Source organism: Castor canadensis, chromosome 1, assembly GCF_047511655.1.
Source record: "Castor canadensis chromosome 1, mCasCan1.hap1v2, whole genome shotgun sequence".
Taxonomy (NCBI): Eukaryota; Metazoa; Chordata; class Mammalia; order Rodentia; family Castoridae; genus Castor; species Castor canadensis.
The window spans coordinates 186,351,060-186,371,798 of NC_133386.1; the positions used below are offsets into that span (position 1 = coordinate 186,351,060).

Sequence of the window (20,739 nt, forward strand, 5' to 3'; positions counted from 1 at the left end):
ACAGAAAGTAAATTTATTCAACGTCCTTATGCCTTTTCCTAAAGAGGATGGAAAAGATGGCTTGTCTTTATTATACATTGAAAATCATCAATAAAATAGTCAATATTTTACAGAACCACAATAGCTGTTACACTGCCTGGACGTACTTCTTAACATTCTCAGTGAATAGGAATTGATTTCCGTAGAGTACTATGGCATTTCACTGAGTCTATTTCAAAGATCATCACACCACCTACATGAGGAAAAATCTGAACTACACAACAATAGTTATTGGCTGAGAATCACACAAGGTTATTACTAATGTTTATATTAATTTTCACCAGTGGAATCCACTAAGTTACACAATTTGCATTATTCTGACAATTGTTCAACATTTTGAGAATTTGACAGCAGTGTTTCTCTTACATTTCATGTATATATGTTTCAACTTTTTTTTATTTCCTCGTTTTCTCCCTTGTTCTCACATAAGCTAATCATTATTTTTCATTCACTTGACTAGTAATGAAGTAACAATGGTAGAGGGAAACTGTACCACTGTGACTGAGTTCATTCTCCTGGGATTATCAGATGACCCTGAGCTGAGAGTCTTCCTCTTCCTGTTCTTCCTTCTCATTTATGGAGTCACACTCTTCGCCAACCTGGGCATGGCCTCACTGATTCAGCTCAGTTCTCAGCTGCACACGCCCATGTACTTTTTCCTCAGCCATTTGTCCTTTGTGGATTGCTGCTACTCCTCAATTATTGTGCCAGAGATGCTGGCTAACATCTTAAGTAATGACAAAGCCATTTCTTTCCTAGGGTGCATGCTGCAATTTTACTTATTTTGTACTGTTGCAATCACTGAGGTCTTCCTGCTGACTGTAATGGCCTATGACTGCTTTGTGGCCATCTGTAGCCCTCTGCTCTACACAGTCATCATGTCCCAGAAGCTCTGTGTGGTGTTGGCTTCTGGCTGCTACCTTTATGCATCCTTGTGTGCTTTGTTTCATTTATGCTCAGCTCTTGGGATTCAATCCTACAAGTCAAATGTGATCAACCACTTCTTCTGCGATCTTTTAAGTCTTTCTTGCTCTGATTTCACAATCAGTGAGATGCTGTTCATTGTAGTCAATTTCAATGAGATCCTGACTATCATGATCATCCTGACCTCCTACTTGTTTATTCTCATCACTGTACTGAGGATGCACTCTGCAGAGGGAAGGCACAGAGCATTCTTCACCTGTGCCTCCCATCTCACAGCCATCAGTGTCTTTTATGGAACAATCCTTTTTATTGATAACCAGCCCAATTCTGATAATAGCCTGGATATTGATAAGGTGACTACTGTGCTCTACACCATAATGATTCCCATGTAGAACCCCCTGATATATAGCCTGAGAAATAAGGATGTGAGAGAATCGTTCAGAAAGGTGGTGGATCCAAAATATTTCTCTAGAGAATATGTCATTTATAGATCTTAGAGTCTCAAAATGGAGACAATGTAAGTATGGAGGGGTAGGCTGAAGATTTGGAGTGGAAAGAACAGTAAGGAGCAAAATAGTTATGAGTGATTTTTTTTTTCACTTACCATTGTGTCTTCAATTTATAAAAGTAATATTGAGCATTTTCAAAACATACAGTGTAGTTATACCTTGTTCTTCAATTTGCAGTGTTTTTAATTGATATGTGTGATAGTACTGTTAAGACATTATAAACCTTTGTACATTTAATGAAGAATTCATGAATATAATACATCTTCCCTATATATTTTGGAAAGTATGTTACTCTTAAAAATTGAATTCCTGATGTTTTACCATGAAAAACAACATGCTTGCTAAACAATGTATGCACAGAATGAAAATTCCATGTTTATGTACACTGCCAATTGATTATTGTTGCTTCCTTTCAATTTTGGTAGCTGTTGCAACTTATGCTGCTTTTTGGAACTTCAGACAAAATCTGTTTTGAAAAAAGGTGACTATAATAATGATTATTTTAAGAGGATCCAAGAAATGTCTTTCACACATGTGCAAAGAGTTTAGAATAACCTCAATTAATTCTCACTTTGACTCTATATCTATCTCTCTTCATGATTATAAATCATTTGATAACCATTATGATGAATGGCTGCATTTCTGACTTAGATGTATTTCACCTCAACTTTAACTCCTTAGGTTCATGTTACATACAAAATCCATTGAAAAAGATGAAATGTTTATGCACTTTGTCAGTGTAATTCTAAGCACTGTTCATTTCTTTGCATGCACGTTAGATCTTCATAGAAAATTTGTCACTTTTGTCCTTTGGTCTGAAGAAGTTCATTTGCATAAGATGCTGCTACTGTTTTAATTATTTCAGTAAAGGGTCTCAGTAAGAAAGATTAAAAAGACTTATGAATGGTTTAGAGATATTAGATTAATTCTTAGAATACTGTCAAAGAAGAAATGATAATTTTGAATGCTTATGTTTCTTTTATCTCCTATTTATCAGTGAAGTTATTCAAGGACAACTTTGACAAAGACATTTGAAAAGTCTCCTCATGAGAACGCTTGGCAGTCTTCACAAAACAGTTCATTATACTTGCTAAAAGTGCTGAGAGCTAATTGCTTCCATTGGACTTGAGCAGTGTGTTAAATTGTCTTTTCCAATTTAACTTAAACAAATAAAAAAGTAAGACTTTCATTTATATTAAGAAGTTTGATATTTTTGTAATATCTATAATATTTATTATAAAAAGCCTTCACAGATTCAGCTAGTTTGGAAATTTTATAATAGAATATTTATTTTCTTCCATCATAAATTTACATTGATTATACAGAATATAACATTCTAAAATTCTATACTCTTTGTATCTGGATGAAATTCCAAATTAAGTTAGAAAAGTATTGAGAGAAGAAATTCTAGACTTTGGGTGAAGGTAAAATAAAAAATGGGTTTATAATAATTCAGTGAATAGTTTGTAATGGTTAAATAAACATGATAAATTGAAATCACATTTTCTCAGTGTTTGGATTTCTAAAGATTGGCAATATTGTTTTTATATTCACATATATACTAGTTTTCAGTATTCACTGTTACTTTGTTTTATTATTTATTTATTTAAATTTTCAAAACTGGGGATCAAGCCTAGGGTCTAGTATACAGTTTGCAAGCCCTTTCCCACTGCGACATACCTGGTTCCTTGTCACTTATTTGTTCAAAATCAATGATGAATAATCCATTTTCAACAAATATATTCTTATCTGTCTTTTGTTAGTTGGTAAAGGATGATTTCAGTTTTGTTCAGCAAGAGACACAGTATCCTAAACTTTTATTCTGTGAAACTGCAGTTTTTATCATTTAAGTGTGCCAATTAATGATTTAAAATTTTAAGATGATTCAATCATGACAATAATTCAAGAATTCAATCACACAAGCACTAACACTTGGAATAAGCAGTGATGTAAAATTTGTATTTGTCATTCTCCATCTTTGTATGTTTAAGTATCATTGATTCTATAGCTGATACATAACGATTTACTTTTATGTTATTTAATATTTAACTTTTGCCACTTAAAAGATTTAATGTTTAAAATATATTTTATTTTTAGAATTTTCATTCAAATATAAAAACAATTCATCATAAATTTTAATTGAAAACAAAAGATCTATAATTTTTAGCATACACTATCCTTATCTGTTATCTAGCATGATTAATCTGAAATACATGAACTATCAGATTTCATGTAACTTCATTTGTCCATGAACTCACATTTAAATTGCACTTAGATTACAGGATCTTATCTCTTATTAAATATATATTACTTTGTAACCTAAAAATTATATGGGATTGACTTTATTTAATGTGGTAATAAAGTACATGTGATTTTTATCAATGAGAATCACTACTACACAGCAACAGTTACTCTATTCCTACACATTGTTTCTATTGCACATGTGGTGAACTATTCAGAGAAACTATGAAATATGACTAGATATTGGACCTCTTATGCTAATTTAGATCAATTTTACTTTTAATTATTTTAATTAGTAGAATTATGCATGAGTAAATACTTTTGCTTTTAGAATATGTTTCAACTTTCTTAAGCCTAATTATTTTAAAACAAAGTTGGAAAGAATACTTTAAATACCTTGGTTACCCCAAAATTTTTAATATCACCCATATAATGTGAAAATACTCATGAGTCTGTCTCATCAACAATTAGTTTTATAATTGACTGTATGATTGTACCTTTTTTATTTCTCATAAAACCGCATGGTTAGCTGCTTATTTTCACATGAATTATATACAAATACTAGAGAAATTCATTTTGTCAGTGTCTGAAATATTATTTTAAATGACTACAGCATGATTTTTACATAACAATTGAAATGAAACCTGTATGCTCAGAGACAACATTGTGACTCAGTTAAGCTTACTCAGGACACAAAAATTAATTTAGGTAAGTGACTCCCACTGAGATACATAGCATTTTAAAAAATTTACAGTTGGGTTTTTGTTAGAAACCTCATAATATTCTGATGTCAGTGATATATTTTGATATTAGTTTCAATATTTTCTGTAACTAATATAAACCCATCTTCTTCCTCATTCTCTTCCCAGAAAAAAAAAACACAAACATCATTCTTCTAAGGCAGATGAAAATTGTACCACTGTGACAGAGTTCATGCTTTTCAGATTGTCAGACAGCCCTGAGCTGAGAGACTTCCTCTTCTTCATGTTCCTTCTCATCTACGGAGTCACAGTTTTGTCCAACCTGGGCACGATCACATTCATTAATTCATCTCAGCTCTCAGCTTTGTACTCCCATGTACTTCTTTCTTAGCCACTTGTCCTTTGTAGATTTCTGTTACTCCACAGTAATTGTTCCAAAGATGTTGTCTGATATGTTACACAAGGAAAAGGCCGTGTCCTTCCTGTGGTGCATGGTGCAATTTTTCTTCTTTTGTACATTTGTGGTCACTGAGGTCTTTTTGTTGGCAGTTATGGCCTATGACCACTTCTTGGCCATCTGTAATCCACTACTTTATATGACCATCATGTCCCAAAAGCTTCATATTGAACTGGTTTGTGGTTGCTATCGCTGTGGAACGGTGCATTCTTTGATTCATTTGTGTTTAGCTCTTGAAATCCCATCCTATAAATCAAATGTGGTTGATCATTTCTTTTGTGATCTACCACCTGTCTTTTCTCTTGCCTGTTCTGATGTGTCTGTTAATAAACTCATGGCATTTGTTTTGCTCACTATCAACGAGTTCCTTACAATGGTGATCATCTTCACCTCCTACCTGTTTATTCTCACCACCATCTTGAGGATGCGTTCTACAAAGGGAAGGCACAAAGCTTTCTCCACCTGTGCCTCCCACCTCACAGCCATCTTTGTCTTCCATGGAACAATCCTCTTTATTTATTGTAGGCCTAGTGTAGGCAATAGTCCGGATGCTGACAAAGTAGCCACAGTGTTTTACACTGTAGTGATTCCCACGCTGAATCCCCTCATCTACAGCCTGAGGAACAAAGATGTGAAAGATGCCCTAAAGAAAATGAGGAGATCTAAATCATATTCTGAGGAGCCACTTTCCTAGGTAGAATCAGCTTTGCATAAAGGACTTTTCAAGGGAGTTGAGTTGGGATGAATGTGGGTCAAATGTCAGAGAAAATTGTTTTAGGATACCAAGGATTATACAACTTATGGTTGCCCACATCACTGGGTTCTACCAAATAATTGATAGCTTAAATGAATCAATCATTTTTTTTCTCTTTTTAATTTTTAGTTGTTTTGAATGGGTTTGTTAAATGGTTCTATTAGACTTCATTTCTTGGTGGGAGAGTCATACAACGTATTTCTAAAAGTTGGGCATAGAATCATGCCTTTTCCCCAACCTGATACACATAACCATTTTCACTCAATGTACTTTTAGCATAGGAAATACATATTAGCTTTCCTTATAGTCAATGCTTTTTACTGAAAACACAGTATTGGTTGTCTGTATGTTTGTATGTATTTCTGGATATCAGCTTTTGTAATTTTCATTCAGTTTTATTAGTTTTTCTATTGTAAGATTATAATTTTGGAACTTTCAAAACTTCATCAGCTATAATATACAATATAGAGTATATTCTATGCATTTCTTATAAAATAGTCATGAAGATTAAATAATGCATCTTAAATTCTTACCATCACACATAGTATGTGATAACTGATTAATAAATTAGCTGTTATTATGTTATATTTTACTTTTATAACTTGTTAGATATTTTACTTAATTCTTGATTAAGCAAATTGGGTTATATATTTCATGTCCTACCATTTTAAGGTTTCCTAAACTTGATTTGTTTCTGAAAAATTACCAGAATGTCTTTGACTTAAAATTATTGAACTTTTTATTCCCTTATATTTCTGGAGGACAGAACTCTCAAGTCCGTTTACTGTGCCAATCTCTCAAGAGTTTATAAGGGAGAATCCATTCCTTGCCTCCACCAGCTGCTGGTGACTATGACATTCCCTGATTTTTTAGTCCTGTCACTTCACTCATCACAGCTAAGACATTCAGAACTCTATATGCTCTATTTTATAACATATTCTCACATGTATGTACACACATGTATCTGTACATAAAAACAACCTTCTGATTACCTCCTACAGGTGAACAAATGTCTTTCAATGCCATTTATAATCTTAGCCAAACACAGCAGATAATCCAGGGTAGTCCTCTCATGTCAAGATCCTTATTTTAATCTCAAAGGTGAGCAAATATTTTCCAAATAAGGAAGCATTTACACATTGCAGATATTGTGATGTATCTTTAGTCAGTTCTCAAGCTTAACACACTCTTTTTAATGGACAAGTAATAATTTGTTTCTCTGTTTCTACATTAACCCTTCATTTCTTTTGTCTCTCTCATGGTTTCATTTGTGATCTGATATTTATTTTTCTAACTCACTTGTTTAAATGTAACAACTAAATCACCATTGCTTTAGTGAATTGGGAAGAATGGTTACATGAGCTTAAACACCTGTGTTCATGTTGTGAATGACTGGGAAAGATGACTAAGCTCAACTTCACTTCTCTTAAATATAAACTGCTGATAAGTGTCAGGCACTGATGAGGCCTGAACAACAACAACATAATAATATAATAACAAATAATAACAAAATAATGCTTGCAAGAACATGCATTTAAAATGCACTCTTTTTTTTTTTACAAAAAGGAAACACTTTATTTTGGAATTCATCTCTATTGTTGTTTCTGTAGTCCCAATTGATTAACTTTTCCTTTTCATTTTATATGGTAATGTGTGAAAGAGATATTAAGTCAGATTCAATCCTAAAAAACAATGATTTTTTAAATATGAATTTTCAGTCCTTAAAAAATGCCTTTTAATGGTTACTAAAAAGAAGTATTTCAAAGATGAACATGGCAGCACATCCCTGTGATACTAGGTACTTGGAGGTAGAGGCAGGAGCCTGAAGTGTTTGCAGCCAGCATAGGTAGACAAGTTAACGAGAAAAAGCAAAAAGTCTCGGGCATATTCAAATGGTAGAGCACTTGCCTAGGGTTTGTGATGCTCAGGGTTCAAACCCCAATAGCACACAAAAAGTTCAGGTCAAAAAGTCATTTTTTCTCTATTTTAAAAGATTACATTAATCCTAGCACTAAGAACCACTCATTTTTTGCTCTTTGTTGTGTAAATTAACATTCATTCCTTTTTAAGAAAAGAAGAACTTCAGGTAAAATTGAAATTATATACCTTTAAGTTATTAAGCTTGATGGTACAAAATACATATAAATTGTGATACAAAATCTCCCTATAATCAAGATAATAAATGTGTATATCAACAAATTTTGGTACCATTTTCTTTTCCTTAGTATCTACCCCTTAGTATATTTCATTTATAAAATGTAGTGTCATTAACTATGATCGCAGTGTTGTTCAGTAATAATCACTGGCTGACTGATGGGGCTAACTTCTGTTATGATGCAAATACAGCATTCAATTGATTTTCAATTTTTTAAATGGGTTAAAATATGACATATCACAGGTAAGAATTTTAAAATGGAAGACAAAAGTCTTTCATCTTTGCTCCCCAACCATAGCAATGTATCTCATCTGTGACACAAACTAACATTTTGGACCTGTCAATTTTATGCTGCGGTGGAGGGGGTACTCCTCAGTTTTAAGGGAAGTTTATACAAATCCATGCTCTCTATCCATTCAGTACAAGTGCACATCATCACACACATTTGTCTGTGCAAACAATGACACCAAACATGGTCAAATCTCCTCTCAAGTGTAAAGTCCTTCCCATTTGTTAGTCATTGGTCTGTAGATCATCAATCTACAAAGTAGGGAATCTTCTGTAAAGAGACTAGATTTCAATATTAAAATCCCCTCTATTTAAGAAAGCTTTTTGGCTACTTACACACATTTTAGCCAGTTACTACTTGGATCTCTCTACAGAATTTACAATGTCCAGGTCAGAGACCTTGCATTTCTGGACTTCAGACTCCCAATACTTGTCTTTGTTGTGAGGATAACTGTTGCTTTCCATATCCTACTATAATACAATCATTTGTATATAAAGATGGACTGTGATGCTTTGTTGAATTCATTATATCAAGCTTTACATGAAATAATAATATTAAATTTTTCTTTCTTCTCAATATGATTTCATAAGTTACATGTCAATAAAATTAAGGTTTTTTCCTTTCTTCCCAATGTAATTTCATAGGTTATTGAGGCACTCTGATTATTTCTCTGAAATGTCTGAAAACCAACCACATCAAGGTGTATTTTACATATATATTATGATCAATGCCTTAACTTACAAGCTATAGAAATTGAGCTGAATTTCTCACCCTCTCACTAATACCAACTTAGAGTTCTTGAGGAGGCCCAATCTCTCTAGTTCTTGGTAGATCTCTTTTTTTGCACAGATGATATTTAGCAGCTGGTCATCCTGAGATCTAGTGAATTATTTTGGGGTAGATACCAGTGAATTAGTTTCTCAACTGTGGGATTTTTCTAGATTTATTGGGAAGGTTAGTTTCAGCTAATCTTCTGACCAAACAGATGCTCACAATTGTTCATAGCTCTCTTTGCCAAGAAGTGGGTTTGCCTGAGATTTAAATCAACAAAGAAGACAGCATAAAAAATATAGAAAAATAGAAAGTTGATAAACATTTTTTGAATTCTCAGGTATTTCTTGATAGATTTAGGTCAAGATTTTTAATTAAATCATAAATAATTATACTTCTATAAAGAAAGCATCACAAATTTATTCTGCTATAATCTATTAAAATAAATCTAATGCACCAACTTAGAAATTAAAAATGTTCAAGTTACTTAATGTGGATTATAAATATGAATAGCCATGAACATATAGTGGATTATGATACACTTGTACCCATCATACTCATAGAGACATACTCCTTATGTATATTCCCAGCCTTTTTGTTTTTATCAAGCAATACACTCCTCCAAGTCTCATGCTCAACTCTCCAATTATGATATGGGTGTTCCAATCTCCATGTAATTGCTCAGGCTGTTTTGCCATCACTCTCTCAGTTATTGTACTAGAAAATGTCTCAATGCCCATTTCAAATTATTCTTCTTTTCTGTTTTTTTACCAAGAACAATACCTGGAACAAAATATGTAGAGTGTAAACATATTTGTTGTATTAAGGCTTTAATGAGATAGTGGTTGTCTGACTTTGGATGTTGGAATTTACATTGAATACAAAGGCAAATAAATTGTAGTAAATATCAGTTATTGAATTCATTCATTATTTGCTTTTCTTTGACCTTTGGAATTTCATGATCTTCTAATTCTAGTCACTAAATAGATTTTTTAAATTTCATTTTTTCCACCATGATATTTCAAAAATGTATCTAATAATCTGTTGATCAGTCGATTTGAGTTAGTTAAAGCAATAATTGTTGTATACAGACACTAATACTTTTAATTGTCAAAGTCAATCAGTTCCACTTTAGTCTTCCTTTAGGTGAGCCATAAATCTTCTCTAAATCCTTAATTTTTGTTTACCTGAACACTAAAATAGTCATGTAACCACTCCTATGTCCTATTAAAGACTGAATGTAGAATGGAAGGCCAGACAAAAAGGGCCTTATTTTGAAGTATTGGATTTTTCAAAACTCACATCCTTTAGTTTTATACAGGCCAAATCAGTCCTTTCTGTAGTTTTTTTCAATAATAATTATACATGACTCTAGATTCATGGAAAAAAATATGGATAAGAATTTACAGATAATCTGACATGAGCCTCTGTATTAGAGAGAGGGGATTTGGATGTGGGAGAAAAGTGTGAATATAGAGATATGAAGAGTGAAATGGTTTTGTGATTATTGAGGAGGATAGGCTAGAATGGATGAAATTCAATTTCTCTAGGGTTCCTACAAAATCCCAAGATGTATTGGTCAGTTCAGTCTATCTGCCTAAATTTCTACTTATTTTTTTATTCATTTATTCATATGTGAATACATTGTTTGGGTCATTTCTCCCTTTAAATTTCTACTTAAATCATGAATCTTCTAAACAATACTCCCAGTGTATGATTTTTAAGCTTTAAGTGAACAAATTCAGAGAGATGAAGGCTACAATTAATCAATTATTTCTTCCATGTCTAGACATATATATTTTCACTTAAGATGTTATACTGTGGTTAAATTTTCTTCACTTAGTGTATGTGTTATCAAATCATCTTTCCTTGATATATCTGTCATGGTTTGTAGAAAGGGAGATGGCATGGTTATGTATTGCAAATGATCAGGAATACTTTGGCCCTCAAATTGGTCTAAAATTTAACAAAATTTCAAAGAATTCTTTCTGTCATGCCACTGCTTATAAGAAGGATGAATAAAAATGAATGGGTACATTGACTATACATGGTGAGTAGAAATGCTATAACATGTTCTACAAAAGAAGCTTTCCATCACATACATTTTATTCTAAAAGAATTTAGTAGAAGTGACTGCATAGAGAATTTCAGCACAAGCTTAGAATTTGCCATAGAGCTTAACATTGCAATTTTTAAAATTTTCTTTTAGTTATCACAAATTTGTGATATATTTTGTGGTGCTACTGATAATGTGTACATCATTTAAAGACCATATCAGGAGAACTAGCATTAACTTCACGTTTATCATTTCTTCATGGTGCAATATTGGAATCATTTCCTATACTTATTAACAGTTCCTCTAATTTTCAAAATGTACATAAAAATGTTCCACATGTATAGGCTCTCAGATCATTATACTATATTCTTAAAATGAATACAATAAAATTTATATTTTTGAAAATAATTGAAAAATATTCCTAAGATGCATCAATAGTGACATCAGGTTTGTGTTGATGGAAAAGTTGGTTTTCATTACCAGTCTTTAGAAAAGCAAAAATATATTAATGAAGATAGTAATACTGATCTTATACTTGAGCTATATCTTCACTTTTAGAATGGTGAATGACTTGCAGCTATTAAAGTATAATAAATATTCATATTACAAATGAAAAATGAGACCTGTTGATACTATTCTAATAATAGAGAGAGGGGGGAAAAAGGAGAATGTTGAAGGGGGGGAATTTAACTAAGATATAGTGTAAGCACTTTTGTAAATGTCACAATATATCCTCAGTACAGCAGTAATTTGCTAATAAAATATTTTTAAAAAAGAAAATGCAGAACTACTATAAGAGTGAATGAGAACAGCCATAATTCCAGAAACAGTAGTGTTCTAGGGAGTGCTAGTATTAACATCTATGCACTTCTTTCTTATTTTAAAATATTATTAAATAAATTTAAAATCTAAGGTAATTACCAGTGTAAAATAAATAAATAAAATTTTATTTTCATCAGAAGAAAAACTTTCATATATAATTTTCCCTTCTTGCTGAGGCAGAATGAAATTATTTTAAAGTTAATTATTAAACATTTAATTTCTTTCAGTATCCATTATAGAAAATGCCCATGACAAAAGTGTGATATCAAAATAATAAATTAAAGACAAATTCAAATCACAAGGGTTAAAAATTCCAAAGCAAGAATCTTTTTGTTCTGCATCTGAGAATCTGTGAATGTTACTCATGGAACTAATAAGCAAAATGGAAGGAATATGGTGAAAACTACATACACATTCTGTGCTCCATTAAAGAAGTGCTGTATATCAAATTTATATAAATTTACAAAACAAATAGTTCTGCAAAGCCTACCAGAATAAGTAAGAAGCCAAATTCAATATTTCTTACCTAATCACAGAAGAACTTCCTGTCTTAAAATCAAATGTCATCTTTAGACATAGATTAAAAGTTTTAGAATTCACAAGCATTCACATAATACAGTGCTACAATGAAAACTCTATGAGATACAATTTCTTTATTGCATAAACAACTTGTATCAGTCTACGTACCTAAGTATTCATCTATTATCATTTATCTAGCTATCTATCTACCTACCTATCTATCTTCATAACTATCATCAACTGCCATCTATCCATACACCTCTGCACAAACACTAGACCCTTGTAATCTCTGGGTACCAAGAAGACTTCCATAAAGGAAAAAACAAGAATTCTCATTCTGCCTAGATTCCAGTATTTTACTGCACGTCCTTAATTCATTTTTCCCATAATGTCATTCAACTTCCACTAAAGACATGACTACCTTTCAACAAATCTAAATTTTTTATTATATCACTTAAATTAAGAATGTTACACACAAGGGAGGTATGAGGATAGGTAAGACACCCAAACCCTAGATAGCATTTGTTGCCCTCAATGCAGAGAAACTAATGCAGATACTTTAAAGTGACAGAGGCCAATAGGAGAAGGGGACCAGTAACTAGAGAAAAGGTTAGTTGGAGAAGAATTAATTTAGAAGGTAACACACATGTACGGGAAAGCAATGTGAGTCAATTCCCTGTATAGCTATCCTTATCTCAACCAGTAAAAACACTTGGTCCTTCCTATTATTGCTTATACTCTCTCTTCAACAAAATTAGAGATAAGGGCAAAATAGTTTCTGTCTGGTAGTGAGGGGGTGGGGGGAGATGGAGGGGGTGGGGTAGATAAGGGAGGGGGAGGGGGGGAGGGGGGAAAAGTGACCCAAACATTGTATCCACTTATGAATAAAAGAAAAAAAAATGTTAACCTTTACCTTGCTTTGGGGGCACCATTTGCTTTCTGGAGAGTCCACATTTTCACACAACTAAAACATTTAATAGATCTTGCAACATTTTAAGCACAACTGACAGTAAGGCAAGACTGAGTGCATCCCTGCATCAACTTGAGGTATGTAAAGTGTCCACAAGAATTTAAGTATTTTGTTTTCGAAATTTAGTTTGTATTGATTTATCATTTTATCAGGTTTGGTCAAACTTGCATGTAGTTAATTTACAAATAAGGTGGGCTTACTTTAATTTTTTCATGTGGGTTCCCACTATGTTTCCAACACCGATCTTGAGTTTTCAATCTTCCTGTCTCAGCCTCTGAAAATATAGGCAATTTCCATTGTGCTCAGCTTAGATGTCTATATTTGACTGGGGAAAGGTCACTTGAATACAAACTGACTATGACTGAGCTTTATCCTTGTAAAACTAAACAGGAAAAAAAAATAGTGTCATTTTTATTCAGTTGTGCCTAAGGTTTACATCTCTAACTTTACTTGTCATGAAAATATTTAATTAATTAATATTGACTTATTGCAAGGCAATGAGGAATAGAGAATTAGGATCTAAGATTCTGATTCCAAAGCCTCAGGATTTATTCACTCTCTGTAAGGTAGACTCTGGTTAATAACCACATATTTTGCATGAGAATATTAGATAATATTAAAAGACAATTCAACTGGTTCTTAACATGTGTGGACAAAACTCAGGTATGTCCAAAGATAAAGTTCATGAAAATAAATAGGAGAGATGTTAGAAAATGGAAACTGTGGCCACTGTGAGTCAGGCTGAGGGTCTGAAGTTATTGAGAAGAATAAATGGATCATACACAAACTGGAAAACCAGATTGTGGACTCTTGGGAGTTTATGTTGATCATTCATTCTGAGAGAATAAGAATGCCACTTAGAGACATGTGGAATAGAGAATAAAGGTAGGAGGGTAGAAACAGGACAGAAGAACAGGAAATCTTACACTTTTGCCTTAAATAGAACTGGCAAAAGATCAGTCAAAACATTGTGATCCACTAAATTGTTATCAGTCATTCAAAAAAAAACCCTTTGTGTAGAAAATAAATTATTTGGTAGGCAGGCATGCTTTAATTTACTTGCAGTGACATAAACCTTTAAAGTGAAGTTGTTTTAGAAGCTATTTCAGAAAGAGTGATACAGTATGGATTAATTACCTTGTGGATTCAAAACTGTGTGACAAATATATTCCCCACCAATTTTAATACAAGTCAGTGGGTTTTCCTCTCAGATCTACAAAAGCAATGTTGTACTTAAAATTCATATTAGACTTATCTTGGCAAGGGTGATTTTATACTTGCTGAGGTTCATAATGTTCACAATAACTAACAGAGCTTACACGTATTTTAATTTTACTACTGATAATCAAGGATTTCTTCTGCATATTAGTTATACAAAATGTCAGTTTTGTATGCACTTACATAAGGTACTTATGAAATTGTCATTATGACAGTTTCGTGCACTTACATAAGGTACTTTGATGGTATTTACACCTTTTACAATACTAATAAATATACCTCTAATGCCTTCTACTGGTACTCTTCTAATTCCCTTGGGCTTATTGTAGATCATTACAAAGTCTTATAAAATGACTTTATCTCATCTACGTTCATGCTTTTTTGCTTATATTCCACATGTGATGGAAAACATTTGATCTTGTTTTTCTTTGTCTAGTTTACTTCTCTTATAACGTGACCACCATTTCCATCCATTTTCCTTCCATGCCATAGTAGCAGAAATTGACCAATAGGGTTGTGCAAATCCAAAAAGCTTGCACACAGCAAAGAAAACAATTCACAGAGAGAAGACATACACTATGGAAAGGAAAATTTGTTTGAAACCTACTCATCAGTCAGGAAATTAAAATCCAGAATATATAAAGTATTTTAAAAAGAATAAATAATCCAATCAGTAAATAAGCATATGACTTTAACAGACACTTTCCAAATGGAGAAATCAGATGGTCAATAAATACATGAAAAAAATGGTCAGTATCTTTATCCATAAGAGAAATAGAAGCATCTTAAACATGATTATTTCTGAGATACCTAGAAAACAGTCACCAGGCTTATTGTCATTGAATGGTTTTTCCAGAAACACATTAATTATCATACCAGAAACAATATTACTGTTGACTTCAGTGTGTACTTTTGAACTGTCATGTTATTAGAGAGTAGTTTTTATTGACTTTTGAAGTTCTACACAGTACTCCAGATAATGAACTCTTTGAAAATAGTTCAAATGTGGGCTGGTGGGGTGGCTCAAGCAGTAAGAGGACCTACCTCGCAAGCATGAGGCCCTGCGTTCAAATTCTAGTACCAAAAGAAAAAGAAAGAAAATAATTCAAATATTTAAAATTGTAGCTATTGATTTTTAAATGATTTCAAAAGCCACATAGAAGCCAAAGAATGCATCTTAGTTTTATCAATATCGAAAATGGTCAAGCTACTTTAGACAAACTGAAGAATGAGCTCAATGGAGTTTCCTATATAAGTTGGGAATGTTGGTGATTTTAAAAAGATGGAAAGACTTGTAGAAAAGTAGCATATGCCAAAGATCCTTAAGGTGATGGTAAATTCACACTAATCAAGAGACACTGACTTAGGCTTAAATATGCTTTAAAAAATAATGTATACTTATATGTAAATATTTGTATATATATGTGTGTTTATATATATATATATATATATATATATATATACAAAACAAAATTTGTGGGGGTTCTTAGCAAATTAATTTTATCATTTATGTTGTTGTGGAGATTAGAAAATCAAAAGTTCACAGGCTTGAGGCCCAGGAGAAGCTCATTTCTCAGTTCAAATCTGAAGAGAGATTCTGGTTTATAGATAATCAAACATGCAAGTTTTCTCTGCTCAGGGGAGGTTCAGACTCCTTGTTCTATGCAGGCTTTCAACTGACTGGACAAGAGTATCCCACATCAGCAATAGTAAAGTGTTTTACTCAGTTTGTCAACTTAAATGTTGGTGTTTTCCAAACCATCCTCACATGTGTTACCACAATGTTGTCAAAATGTCTGTCTAGCTATAGAAAGGCATGTTAACACACAAATTACATAATCACAGCCAGTAATAGGAGAGCTGAGTATTTTCTATGCTTCTATTTCTGACTAATCTGTAATTCTTTCTAACTCTTTTTCTGATAAGAATAGACCTTCCTGAATAGTCTACTTTAAGATTTAAAACTTTACTCATATAACAAAATCTCTTTGTCATATAAAATGGCCTATGTAGAGCTTTTAGGGATTAGGAGGAGCTGGGCATCTTTGGGGACCCTTGCCTGTTGCAATGTACCAATGAAATGTGATGATTGATATTTATGGTCTTCGTATGATGGATCCGTAAGTGAGAAATTATTCACTGATGTTCCTTATGACATTAGATAGCAACCTGTGTGTTGCTGGATAAGTCACTTCAGTAAAACAAATTCTGTGTTCATGTTAACGGATGAGTTTAAAATATTAACTTCAAAGAATATCTTACCAGGAGAGTTGCACACATTTGTAGTTATATTCATTGCCTTAGTGTGTGAACCAACTTTTCATTGTTGTGACAAAATATTTGAAATAAATATCTTAAAAGGGGGAAATACTTATTTTGACTCACACTTTCAATGGTTCCAATTCAGAGTCAGCTATCTCTGCTGCTTTTATGAGAGTGGTGAGAGAACATCACAGTGTTGGGTGTATGTAGCATTACAGGCTGTTCAACTTGTCTGGTTTCTTTCTACCAGGTGTCACCTCAGGAAGGTTGCACCAATAATATAACATTTTGGTGTCCAAGCCTTTAGTCCATGATTCTTTGGATGACAAATCAGATCCAAAGCATAATATTTATGAAATGGCAAATAATCTCCCAGTGTGAATTAGTAAGTTTCCTTGGACAGGCAATTGACATTGTACAATGTTTCTTTCCTAGTAATATTATTGGACATGGGTCACACACTAAGGGGACAACATGTATGGGAAGAATAAGGAAAGGGAAGAAACCTAAAACTTGAATGTGGTTGATGTGCTCACTGTAGAAGAGTGAATATAGTAATCTTAAACTGGCAGAGGCACTATAGGAAGGTGACAGGAAGTAGTGAAGAGGTCTGGTAGAGATGAAACAATGTGGGTTATAATTCACATGTGCATGGAAGCAACACTAGGAATCTTTCTGAATAGCTGTTTTTATATCAAACTAGCAAAAATGCTAGTATTTCTTTTTGTCTCTTCTACAGAATTGGAGAACAAGAGGGCAGGACAGGTTTTGTCTGTAAGTGAGGGGGTGGGGGGACAAGGGGAGAGGTGGCCCAAACAATGTATACACATATGAATAAATGTAAAAACAATAAAAGATTGCTATTATTTTAGGTAAAAAAAAAATTGTATGATTATCCTCATGAATTTAAGTATAAAAGACATAGACCTAGAGATTCCTCTTGGAACTATATCCAAAACAGATTATATCTAATTTTTTCACTAACGTGACTTTTTAAATTATTCCTGTTTTTCATCCTAAGTGGACATTTCACCGTATAACCTTGTGCATTAATAAGGAGAACATATCACCAATCTACTAAATGTAAATGTTATGGAAAAAAGTAGTTAAAATATGCATAACTATTTAGTACTTTATTTAAAGGAAGACTAATTCAGTTATCTGAATTCCTCGGAGGACACCACTATACCCATGCAATTGTTATTCATGCTTTACTAAATTTCAGATAATAAAAGACAAAAACTTTTCCACCATAGACAAACTGCTTATTTTTAAAGTTATCATTAGTGTGGTCTTTTTCACACACCATATCCAAATTCTTGAAACATATAGAACATTAAATAACAAATGATTTGTATATGTGCTCATGAATATAATGCATAAATATATATAAAGAAATATGACATATTATGCAGTGGAATGGCAGATGAATGAAAACCATTGGCAAAGGAGAAATGTAAGTGTGCACAGAATACCAGATAACATTGTCTCAGACAGTATTTTAAAATCTTACCTAAAGCTACAATATGGAATAATTTCTAGATGAACCAAAGCATATTCCTTAGGATGAGATACTGATTTGATAGCATAATGTTGGATGGATGGACAGTCATTTATGGTTCTTTTGATTGATCCTCAATTTCCTTGATAATGCTAATTCACAAATTGTAATCTTAAACACTTTAGAAAAAGTAAAAGTATGAAAGATTAGATAAGCTAATTCACTGCAACTGTGTGGAATTCAGGCAGTCCAAAAATAGCTTAAATCATCGTTGCATTTGGTCCACATATTCTTTTATAAATATGACTATTTATCCAAGTAGCTGCTTTAATTAGAGTTTACAAAGAGAGGAAATATTTAGGAGTAAAATCATTTAAACTATACTAGCAAAAATGGAAAAAAATCTATACAAAAAATAAATTTGAGCAATGTAGGAGTGTACTATTTGCCATAAGCTATCATAAGAAGTTACTACGAAGAGAGTTACATGCACACTTAAATCTTTTTGGATACTATTATGTAAACATTCTACACAGTGCACAGTGAAATAAACATAATCCAATGCTTACCAAAGAGAAAAAAATCATTAGATTTTGCCATTCCTTTGTCACCCAATGTTTGTTCAACAAATATTTATTAGTTAACCAGTATTGGCAATTTCTATTCTATGTATTATAAAATCAAAGAAGAATGTCATCAAATATATTTACTAAATTTAGATTGCAAAGTTTCAATTAAATTTAAATCAAAAGGCAAAACATTTTGAATTCTACCCATCTATTTACAGGCAAACTGCAGAAATTTTATTCATAAGTATACATAATTGTGGTTAGTTGAATTTGCCTAGCCAAACAGAGCAAATTTCAGGCCAATATTTAAATATAAAAAGATACATGATAATTTAGAATTGATTACCATGTCAAAATGAAATGTAGTAACTTGAAATCTTCTCTGATCATTGTATATATACCAAATTAAAAAATTCCATGTAAACATGTCACTATGTTTTAAGTAATAATCTTCTCAGCCCTGCAATCACATCCTTGTTCCTAAGACTATATATCATTGGATTGAACATGGGAGTCACAATTGTGTAGAAAAGAGACAGCAATCTGTCAGTTCCTGCAGAATGACTTGATTTTGGTCTTAAGTAGGTAATAGTTGCTGATCCATAAAATAAAATCACAACCAGCAGGTGAGAAGAACACGTGGAGAATGCCTTACACTGTCCTGTGGCTGTGGGCAACCTCAGAATGGTGGAAATGATTTTGCTGTAAGAAGCAAGTATCAGTATAAAAGGTAATCCAGCAAACAACATAGATACCACAAAGACAGACAGCTCATGCACAGAAGTGTCCCCACAGGCTAGCTTAATAATAGGGGGTATGTCACAGAAAAAATGATCAATTTGGTTAGAATTACAAAAATGCAGAGAGAATATTTGACAGGTTTGCCCTATCTGGACTGGGATTCCACTGAGCCAGGAGCCAGCAGCCAGTTGAATACACTTTGTTGGGTTCATGACGAGAGCATAGTGCAGAGGGTTACAGACGGCCACGTAGAGGTCATAGGCCATCACAGCCAGGAGGAAACTTTCAGTGGTTGCCAGTATGAGGAAAAAGCATAACTGGGTGGCACAGTTCAGCAGAGTCATGCGTCTATTCTGAGTCCACATGTTGACCAGAATCCTGGGGACAGTGACTGACACATAACAAATTTCCAGGGAAGAAAAATTTGCCAAGAAAAAATACATGGGTTTCTGTAGTGCAGGATCAAGTCTTGTTATTATGATTATGAGGGTGTTTCCAAATAGGATGATGATGTAAATGATAGAGAACATACCAGACAGGAACCCTCGGAGGTTTGGAAGGTCAGAGAATCCCAGCAGGTCAAACTGCTTCACTGTGGAATCATTGTCTTCTGCATTTATCTCTTCATGTTTCATTCCCTGGGAATGGTTTTACCAGAAGTACCATTCATCTCACACTCCTCAGTATTTGTTTTACTATCTACAATCTAAGAATGGAACATTTTGCTCTTTTTTCTGATTCTCTATGAAAACAAAAAATTTCTAGGTGCTCCATAATTATAATTAAGTGTAATTTTCTTTATTAATATGAATGTGAAAAATTTTAGTCATTGTTATCTTTCTAAGAATTATAATATTTGCATGTGTGTGATGATGAACCATGTATTTTAAATTTTGGTATTTATTTGAATGGCCAAATCTCAACATCTGAATCCACTTTCAATATAGTAATATTCATTTATTTAAGATTTCATGCATTTCTCCTCACTTCCAAAATACTTTTATTACTATAAATTCAAAATTTATTTCATGCTTCATGCCAACTTAATTTTTTAGATGAATGCAGTTAATATTTAAGCTATGATTTTGTTGTAATTTACAATGTCTTTTTCAGTTTTGATTCTATGCATGACGAGATAATTTTATTAACAAATAAAATTAAGCAACTAAGTATTATGAAATATTATTCAATTTAAAATTGTATTTTGATTTCAATGTAATACTTATAAAATCCATGGGCAT

General features: G+C 32.7%; 2 protein-coding genes and 1 pseudogene across 2 annotated transcripts; 2 read left to right on the plus strand and 1 right to left on the minus strand.

The window, feature by feature from the left end:
- Window positions 1-512: 512 nt before the first annotated feature.
- Window positions 513-1,355, plus strand: LOC109701633 (olfactory receptor 5L1-like). The gene has a single exon (XM_074068147.1). The coding sequence runs from the start codon at window positions 513-515 to the stop codon at window positions 1,353-1,355; it is 843 nt and encodes a 280-aa protein (XP_073924248.1).
- Window positions 1,356-1,469: 114 nt separating this feature from the next.
- Window positions 1,470-5,565, plus strand: LOC109701631 (olfactory receptor 5L1-like; annotated as a pseudogene).
- A 13,623-nt stretch (window positions 5,566-19,188) lies between these two features.
- On the minus strand, window positions 19,189-20,133 carry LOC109701632 (olfactory receptor 10AG1-like). Its single transcript, XM_020187161.2, has one exon. The coding sequence runs from the start codon at window positions 20,131-20,133 to the stop codon at window positions 19,189-19,191; it is 945 nt and encodes a 314-aa protein (XP_020042750.2).
- Between the last annotated feature and the right edge of the window lie 606 nt (window positions 20,134-20,739).

Bases quoted from the DNA above. Each gene is read 5' to 3' on its own strand.
- LOC109701633 (XM_074068147.1), top strand. From the start codon at position 513: ATGGTAGAGGGAAACTGTACCACTGTGACTGAGTTCATTCTCCTGGGA.
- LOC109701632 (XM_020187161.2), bottom strand. From the start codon at position 20,133: ATGAAACATGAAGAGATAAATGCAGAAGACAATGATTCCACAGTGAAG.